The sequence below is a fragment of the Lampetra fluviatilis genome, unplaced genomic scaffold (assembly GCF_964198595.1).
Source record: "Lampetra fluviatilis unplaced genomic scaffold, kcLamFluv1.1 SCAFFOLD_542, whole genome shotgun sequence".
In the NCBI taxonomy this organism is placed as follows: domain Eukaryota; kingdom Metazoa; phylum Chordata; class Hyperoartia; order Petromyzontiformes; family Petromyzontidae; genus Lampetra; species Lampetra fluviatilis.
This window is the reverse complement of record NW_027621326.1, coordinates 7,501-17,500: the sequence shown is the minus strand read 5'-3', so window position 1 is coordinate 17,500 and position 10,000 is coordinate 7,501. Positions and strand designations below refer to the sequence as shown.

General features: G+C 60.2%; 1 protein-coding gene across 1 annotated transcript in view; it reads left to right on the top strand.

Moving 5' to 3' along the window:
- Nucleotides 1-10,000, top strand: part of LOC144955100 (V-type proton ATPase subunit B, brain isoform-like) — a 64,586-nt gene that overhangs the window by 51,468 nt on the left and 3,118 nt on the right. Inside the window, exons 7-9 of the mRNA XM_078885436.1 lie at nt 658-808; nt 3,626-3,708; nt 6,823-6,927. Of these exons, the coding sequence (XP_078741562.1) occupies nt 658-808; nt 3,626-3,708; nt 6,823-6,927 (339 nt within the window). The remainder of the gene's footprint in view (nt 1-657; nt 809-3,625; nt 3,709-6,822; nt 6,928-10,000) is intronic.

The following is a 10,000-nucleotide window of genomic DNA, read 5'->3' as shown; positions in this document are numbered from 1 at the left end:
ACTCACCCACCCACTCACTCACCCACCCACCCACTCACCCACCCACTCACCCACCCACCCACTCACCCACCCACCCACTCACCCACCCACCCACCCACTCACCCACTCACTCACCCACCCACCCACCCACTCACCCACTCACCCACTCACTCACCCACCACCCACCCACCCACTCACTCACCCACCCACCCACCCACCCACCCACCCACCCCACCCACCCACCCACCCACCCACCCACTCACCCACCCACCCACCCACTCACCCACTCACCCACCCACCCACCCACTCACCCACCCACCCACTCACCCACCCACTCACCCACCCACTCACCCACCCACCCACCCACTCACCCACCCACTCACCCACCCACTCACCCACCCACCCACCCACCCACTCACTCACCCACCCACCCACCCACTCACCCACTCACCCACCCACCCACCCACCCACCCACTCACCCACCCATCCACCCACTCACCCACCCACCCACCCACTCACCCACCCACTCACCCACTCGCCAACTCACCCACCCACCCACCCACTCACTCACCCACCCACCCACTCACCCACCCACCCACCCACTCACCCACCCACCCACCCACCCACTCACCCACCCACCCACCCACTCACCCCCCACTGTGTCTCTGTGCTGTGCAGGTCTCAGCGGCGCGTGAGGAGGTCCCAGGCCGTCGTGGTTTCCCGGGCTACATGTACACCGACCTGGCCACCATCTACGAGCGCGCCGGCAGGGTGGAAGGTCGGGGAGGGTCCATCACCCAGATCCCCATCCTCACCATGCCCAACGATGGTCAGCGGCACGACACTCGCCCGCCCGCTCGCTCGCCTCGCCCGCTCGCTCAGCCACTCGCTCAGCCACTCGCTCACTCGCTCACTCGCCCGCCCGCTCGCTCGCCCGCTCGCCCGCTCGCTCAGCCACTCGCTCAGCCACTCGCTCGCTCGCTCAGCCGCTCGCATCGCTCGCTCACTCAGCCACTCGGTCACTCGCTCACTCGCTCGCTCACCCGCTCAGCCACTCGCTCAGCCACTCGCTCATTCGCTCGCTCGCTCAGCCGCTCGCTCGCTCAGCCACTCAGCCACTCGCTCAGCCATTCGCTCACTCGCTCACTCAGCCACTCAGCCACTCACTCACTCAGCCACTCAATGACTCACTCACTCACTCAGCCACTCAATGACTCACTCACTCACTCAATCACCCACTCACTCGCTCAGCCACTCGCTCACTCGCTCGCTCGCTCACCCGCTCGCCCGCTCGCTCAGCCACTCGCTCAGCCACTCGCTCACATCGCTCGCTCGCTCAGCCGCTCGCTCGCTCGCTTGCTCGCTCACTCGCTCGCTCACCTGCTCGCTCACCCGCTCAGCCACTCGCTCAGCCACTCGTTCACTCGCTCACTCGCCCGCCCGCTCGCCCGCTCGCTCAGCCACTCGCTCAGCCGCTCGCTCAGCCGCTCGCTCGCTCGCTCACTCGCTCGCTCGCTCGCTCACCTGCTCGCTCACCCGCTCAGCCACTCGCTCAGCCACTCGTTCACTCGCTCACCTCGCCCGCCCGCTCGCCCGCTCGCCCGCTCGCCCGCTCGCTCAGCCACTCGCTCAGCCACTCGCTCACTCGCTCGCTCGCTCAGCCGCTCGCTCGCTCGCTCGCTCACTCGCTCGCTCACCTGCTCGCTCACCCGCTCAGCCACTCGCTCAGCCACTCGTTCACTCGCTCGCTCGCTCACTCGCTCGCTCACCTGCTCGCTCACCCGCTCAGCCACTCGCTCAGCCACTCGTTCACTCGCTCACTCGCTCGCTCGCTCACTCGCTCGCTCACCTGCTCGCTCACCCGCTCAGCCACTCGCTCAGCCACTCGTTCACTCGCTCACTCGCTCGCTCGCTCACCCGCTCGCTCGCTCGCTCACACCGCTCGCTCACCCGCTCACTCACCCGCTCGCTCAGCCACTCAGCCACTTGCTCAGCCGCTCGCTAGCTCGCTCACCCGCTCGCTCACCCGCTCACTCACCCGCTCGCTCAGCCACTCAGCCACTTGCTCAGCCGCTCGCTAGCTCGCTCACCCCGCTCGCTCACCCGCTCACTCACCCGCTCGCTCAGCCACTCAGCCACTTGCTCAGCCGCTCGCTAGCTCGCTCACTCGCTCGCTCACCCGCTCGCTCACACCGCTCAGCCACTCGCTCGCTCGCTCACTCGCTCAGCCGCTCACTTGCTCAGCCGCTCACTCACTCGCTCACTGGCCCGCTCAGCCGCTCAGCCGCTCGCTTGTTCGCTCGCTCACCCGCTCGCTCAGCCACTCGCTCACCCACTCAGTTGCTCTCCCAGCCGCTCGCTCAACCACTCGCTCGCTCGCTCACCCACTCATTCACTCAGCCACTCAATCACCCACTCACTCGCTCACCCACTCACCCGCCCACTGACTCACCCACCCAATCACTCACTCACTCACTCGCTCACCCACTCGCTCGCTCAGCCACTCGCTCGCCCGCTCGCCCGCTCACCCACTCACTCGCTCACCCACTCAATCACTCGCTCACTCAATCACTCGCTCACTCACTCGCTCGCTCACTCACTCGCTCACCCGCTCGCCCCCGCCCGCTCACCCGCTCGCTCACTTGTTCACCCGCTCGCTCAGCCGCTCGCTCGCCCGCTCACCCGCTCGCTCACCCGCTCACCTGCTCGCTTGCCCACTCACCCACTCGTTCACTCAGCCACCCACTCACCCACTAACCCACCCCCCCCACTCACTCACCCCCCCACCCACCACCCACCCACTCACCCACCCACTCACCCACTCACTAACCCACTCACTCACTCACCCACCCACTCACTCACTCACCCACCTACCCACCTACCCACCCACTCACTCACCCACTCACCCACCCACTCACCCACCCCCCCACACACCCACTCACCCACTCACTCACCCACTCACCCACTCACTCACCCACTCACCCACTCACCCACCCACTCACCCACTCACTCACCCCCCCACTCACCCCCCCACCCCCCCACTCACCCACCCACTCACCCACTCACCCACTCACTCACCCACCCACCCACTCACCCACTCACCCACCCACCCACCCACTCACCCACTCACCCACTCACCCACCCACCCACTCACCCACCCACTCACCCACTCACCCACCCACTCACCCACTCACTCACCCACTCACCCACTCACCCACTCACTCACCCACCCCCCCACCCACCCCCCCACCCACCCCCCCACTCACCCCCCCACTCACCCACCCACTCACCCACCCCCCCACCCACCCCCCCACTCACCCACTCACCCACTCACCCCCCCACCCACCCCCCACCCCCACCCCCCCACCCCCCCCACCCCCCCACTCACCCCCCCACTCACCCCCCCACCCACCCACTCACCCACCCACTCACCCACCCACTCACCCACTCACCAACTCACCCACTCACCCACTCACTCACCCACCACCCACTCACCCCCCCACTCACCCCCCCACCCACCCCCCCACCCACCCCCCCCACCCCCACCCCCCCCACCCCACCCACCCCCCCACTCACCCCCCCACTCACCCCCCCACCCACCCCCCCACCCACACCCCCCCCACCCCACCCACCCCCCGTGTTGTAGACATCACCCACCCCATCCCGGACCTGACTGGCTACATCACTGAGGGTCAAATCTACGTGGACCGTCAACTTCACAACCGCCAGGTGGGTGGGTGGGGGGGTGGGTGGGGGGGTGGGTGAGTGGGTGGGTGGGGGGGTGGGTGGGGGGGTGGGTGAGTGGGTGGGGGGGTGGGTGGGTGGGTGAGTGGGTGGGTGGGTGAGTGGGTGGGTGGGTGAGTGGGTGGGTGGGTGGGTGAGTGGGTGGGTGGGTGGGTGGGTGGGTGAGTGGGTGGGTGGATGGGTGAGTGGGTGGGTGGGTGAGTGGGTGGGTGGGTGGGTGAGTGAGTGTGTGGGTGGGTGAGTGGGTGTGTGGGTGGGTGAGTGGGTGAGTGAGTGTGTGGGTGGGTGAGTGGGTGAGTGAGTGTGTGGGTGGGTGAGTGGGTGAGTGAGTGAGTGGGTGGGTGAGTGAGTGAGTGGGTGGGTGGGTGAGTGGGTGGGTGAGTGGGTGTGTGGGTGGGTGGGTGGGTGGGTGAGTGGGTGGGTGGGTGGGTGGGTGGGGGGGTGGGTGGGTGAGTGAGTGGGTGGGTGGGTGAGTGAGTGGGTGGGTGGGTGAGTGAGTGGGTGGGTGGGTGAGTGAGTGGGTGGGTGGGTGAGTGAGTGGGTGGGTGGGTGAGTGAGTGGGTGGGTGGGTGAGTGAGTGGGTGGGTGGGTGAGTGAGTGGGTGGGTGGGTGGGTGAGTGAGTGGGTGGGTGGGTGGGTGAGTGGGTGGGTGGGTGGGTGAGTGGGTGGGTGGGTGAGTGGGTGGGTGGGTGGGTGAGTGGGTTGGTGGGTGGGTGGGTTGGTGGGTGGGTGGGTTGGTGGGTGGGTGGGTGTGTGTGTGTGTGGGTGGGTGGGTGGGTGTGTGTGTGTGTGTGTGGGTGGGTGGGTGGGTGTGTGTGTGTGTCTGTGTGTGTGTCTCTGTGTCACTGTGTGTGTGTGTCACTGTGTGTGTGTCACTGTGTGTGTGTCACTGTGTGTGTGTCACTGTGTGTGTGTCACTGTGTGTATCACTGTGTGTGTGTCACTGTGTGTGTCACTGTGTGTGTGTCACTGTGTGTGTCACTGTGTGTGTGTCACTGTGTGTGTGTCACTGTGTGTGTGTCACTGTGTGTGTGTCACTGTGTGTATCACTGTGTGTGTGTCTGTGTGTGTGTGTCACTGTGTGTGTGTCACTGTGTGTGTGTCACTGTGTGTGTGTCACTGTGTCACTGTGTGTGTGTCACTGTGTGTGTCACTGTGTGTGTGTCACTGTGTGTGTCACTGTGTGTATCACTGGGTCTGTATCACTGTGTGTGTCACTGTGTGTGTGTCTGTGTGTGTGTGTCACTGTGTGTGTGTCACTGTGTGTGTGTCACTGTGTGTATCACTGTGTGTGTCACTGTGTGTGTGTCACTGTGTGTGTCACTGTGTGTGTGTCACTGTGTGTGTGTCACTGTGTGTATCACTGTGTGTGTCACTGTGTGTGTGTCACTGTGTGTGTGTCACTGTGTGTGTGTCACTGTGTGTGTGTCACTGTGTGTGTGTCACTGTGTGTGTCACTGTGTGTGTGTCACTGTGTGTGTGTCACTGTGTGTGTGTCACTATGTGTGTGTCACTATGTGTGTGTCACTGTGTGTGTCACTGTCACTGTGTGTGTGTCACTGTGTGTGTGTCACTGTGTGTGTGTCACTGTGTGTGTGTGTCACTGTGTGTGTGTGTCACTGTGTGTGTGTGTCACTGTGTGTGTGTGTGTGTGTCACTGTGTGTGTGTCACTGTGTGTGTGTCACTGTATGTGTGTCACTGTGTGTGTGTGTCACTGTGTGTGTGTCACTGTGTGTGTGTCACTGTGTGTGTGTGTCACTGTGTGTGTGTGTCACTGTGTGTGTGTCACTGTGTGTGTGTCACTGTGTGTGTGTCACTGTGTGTGTGTCACTGTGTGTGTCACTGTGTGTGTGTCACTGTGTGTGTGTCACTGTGTGTGTGTCACTGTGTGTGTGTCACTGTGTGTGTGTGTGTGTCACTGTGTGTGTCACTGTGTGTGTGTCACTGTGTGTGTCACTGTGTGTGTCACACTGTGATTGTGTCACTGTGTGTGTGTGTGTGTGTCACTGTGTGTGTGTCACTGTGTGTGTCACTGTGTGTGTGTGTGTCACTGTGTGTGTCACACTGTGAGTGTGTCACTGTGTGTGTCACTGTGTGTGTGTCACTGTGTGTGTGTCACTGTGTGTGTCACTGTGTGTGTGTGTCACTGTGTGTGTCACTGTGTGTGTGTCACTGTGTGTGTCACTGTGTGTGTGTCACTGTGTGTGTCACTGTGTGTCACTGTGTGTGTGTGTGTGTCACTGTGTGTGTGTGTGTCACTGTGTGTGTGTCACTGTGTGTGTGTCACTGTGTGTGTGTGTGTGTCACTGTGTGTGTCACACTGTGAGTGTGTCACTGTGTGTGTCACTGTGTGTGTGTCACTGTGTGTGTGTCACTGTGTGTGTCACTGTGTGTGTGTGTGTGTCACTGTGTGTGTCACTGTGTGTGTGTGTGTGTCACTGTGTGTGTCACACTGTGAGTGTGTCACTGTGTGTGTGTGTGTGTCACTGTGTGTGTCACTGTGTGTGTGTGTGTCACTGTGTGTGTCACACTGTGAGTGTGTCACTGTGTGTGTGTGTGTCACTGTGTGTGTGTCACTGTGTGTGTCACTGTGTGTGTCACTGTGTGTGTGTCACTGTGTGTGTCACTGTGTGTGTGTCACTGTGTGTGTGTCACTGTGTGTGTGTGTGTGTGTCACTGTGTGTGTGTGTGTCACTGTGTGTGTGTGTGTGTGTCACTGTGTGTGTGTCACTGTGTGTGTGTCACTGTGTGTGTGTGTGTCACTGTGTGTGTGTGTGTGACGCTGTGTGTGTGTGTGTGTGTCACTGTGTGTGTGTGTCACTGTGTGTGTGTGTCACTGTGTGTGTCACTGTGTGTGTCACTGTGTGTGTGTGTGTGTCACTGTGTGTCACTGTGTGTGTGTCACTGTGTGTGTGTCACTGTGTGTGTGTCACTGTGTGTGTCACTGTGTGTGTGTCACTGTGTGACTGTGTGTGTGTGTCACTGTGTGTGTGTGTCACTGTGTGTGTCACTGTGTGTGTCACGTGTGTGTGTCACTGTGTGTGTGTGTCACTGTGTGTGTCACTGTGTGTGTGTGTCACTGTGTGTGTGTCACACAGATCTACCCCCCCATCAACGTGCTCCCATCTCTGTCGCGTCTCATGAAGTCGGCCATCGGTGCCGGGATGACTCGCAAAGACCACGCAGACGTCTCCAACCAGCTGGTGCAGCCACCACCACAACCACCACCACCACCACCACCACAACCACCACCACAACCACCACCACAACCAGCACCACCACCACCACCACCACCAGCACCACCACCAGCACCACCACCACTACCACCACCACCACAACCACCACCACCACCACCACAACCACCACCACAACCACCACAACCACCACAACCACCACAACCACCACCACCACAACCACCACAACCACCACAACCACCACCACCACAACCACCACCACCACAACCACCACAACCACCACCACAACTACCACCACAACCACCACCACCACCACCACAACCACTACAACCACCACCACAACCACCACCACTACTACCATCACCACTACCACCACTACTACTACCACTACCACCACCACCACAACCACCACAACCACCACCACAACCACAACTACCACCACCACCACCACCACAACCACCACCACAACCACCACAACCACAACCACCACCACAACCACCACAACCACCACAACCACCACCACCACAACCACAACCACCACCACAACCACAACCACCACCACTACTACAACCACCACCACAACCACAACCACCACAACCACCACCACCACCACCACAACCACCACCACAACCACCACGACCACAACCACAACCACCACCACCACAACCACAACAACAACCACCACAACCACCACAACCACAACAACAACCACCACCACCACCACAACCACAACAACAACCACCACCACCACAACCACCACCACTACCACCACCACCACCACCACCACAACCACAACCACCACCACCACCACAACCACAACCACCACCACAACCACTACAACCACCACAACCACCACCACTACAACCACCACCACCACCACCACAACCACCACCACCACCACAACCACAACCACCACCACAACCACCACAACCACCACCACAACCACCACAACCACCACAACCACCACCACAACCACCACCACCACCACCACCACCACAACAACCACCACCACAACCACCACCACCACCACAACCACCACAACCACCACCACCACAACCACCACTACTACTACCACCACCACCACTACCACAACCACCACAACCACCACCACCACCACCACCACCACAACCACCACCACCACCACAACCACAACCACCACCACCACCACCACTACCACAACCACCACAACCACCACTACTACCACCACAACCACCACTACCACCACCACCACAACCACCACCACCACCACCACTACCACAACCACCACAACCACCACCACCACCACCACCACCACAACCACCACCACCACCACAACCACAACCACCACAACCACCACAACCACCACAACCACAACCACCACCACCACCACCACTACCACAACCACCACCACCACCACAACCACCACAACCACCACAACCACCACCACCACAACCACCACCACTACCACCACAACCACCACAACCACCACAACCACCACTACCACAACCACCACCACCACCACAACCACCACAACCACCACAACCACCACAACCACCACAACCACCACCACTACTACAACCACCACCACTACCACAACCACCACCACCACCACCACAACCACCACCACCACCACAACCACAACCACCACCACAACCACCACCACCACCACAACCACCACCACCACCACAACCACCACAACCACCACAACCACCACCACCACAACCACCACAACCACCACAACCACCACCACCACCACAACCACCACAACCACCACCACCACAACCACCACCACAACCACCACAACCACCACCACCACAACCACCACCACCACAACCACCACGACCACCACCACAACCACCACCACAACCACCACAACCACCACCACCACAACCACCACAACCACCACAACCACCACGACCACCACCACAACAACCACCACCACCACAACCACCACAACCACCACCACCACAACCACCACAACCACCACCACCACCACCACAACCACCACCACCACCACAACCACAACCACCACCACCACCACCACCACAACCACCACCACCACAACCACCACCACCACAACCACCACCACAACCACCACCACAACCACCACAACCACCACCACCACAACCACCACAACCACCACAACCACCACCACCACCACAACCACCACAACCACCACAACCACCACCACCACAACCACCACCACAACCACCACAACCACCACAACCACCACCACCACAACCACCACCACCACAACCACCACGACCACCACCACAACCACCACAACCACCACAACCACCACCACCACAACCACCACAACCACCACAACCACCACGACCACCACCACAACAACCACCACCACCACAACCACCACAACCACCACCACCACCACCACAACCACCACGACCACCACCACGACCACCACCACAACCACCACAACCACCACCACCACAACCACCACAACCACCACAACCACCACGACCACCACCACAACAACCACCACCACCACAACCACCACAACCACCACCACCACCACCACAACCACCACGACCACCACCACAACCACCACCACCACCACCACAACCACCACCACTACTACTACCACTACTACCACCACCACCATCACAACCACCACAACCACCACCACCACAACCTCTGTGTCTCTGTGTGTCTCTGTGTGTCTGTGTGTGTCTCACTGCGTGTGTCTCTCTGTGTCTCTGTGTCTGTGTGTGTGTCTCTGTATGTCTGTGTGTCTCACTGTGTGTGTGTCTCTGTGTGTCTCTGTGTGTGTGTGTCTCTGTGTGTCTCTGTGTGTCTCTGTGTCTGTGTGTGCGTGTCTGTGTGTGTCTCTGTGTGTCTCTGTGTCTCTGTATGTGTCTCTCTGTGTGTGTGTCTATGTCTCTGCGTGTGTCTGTGTGTCTGTGTGTGCGTGTCGGTGTGTGTGTCTGTGTGTGTCTGTCTCTCTGTGTGTGTCTCTCTCTCTCTCTGTGTGTCTCTGTGTGTCTGTGTGTCTCACTGCGTGTGTCTCTCTGTGTCTCTGTGTCTGTGTGTGTGTCTCTGTATGTCTGTGTGTCTCACTGTGTGTCTCTCACTCCGTGTGTCT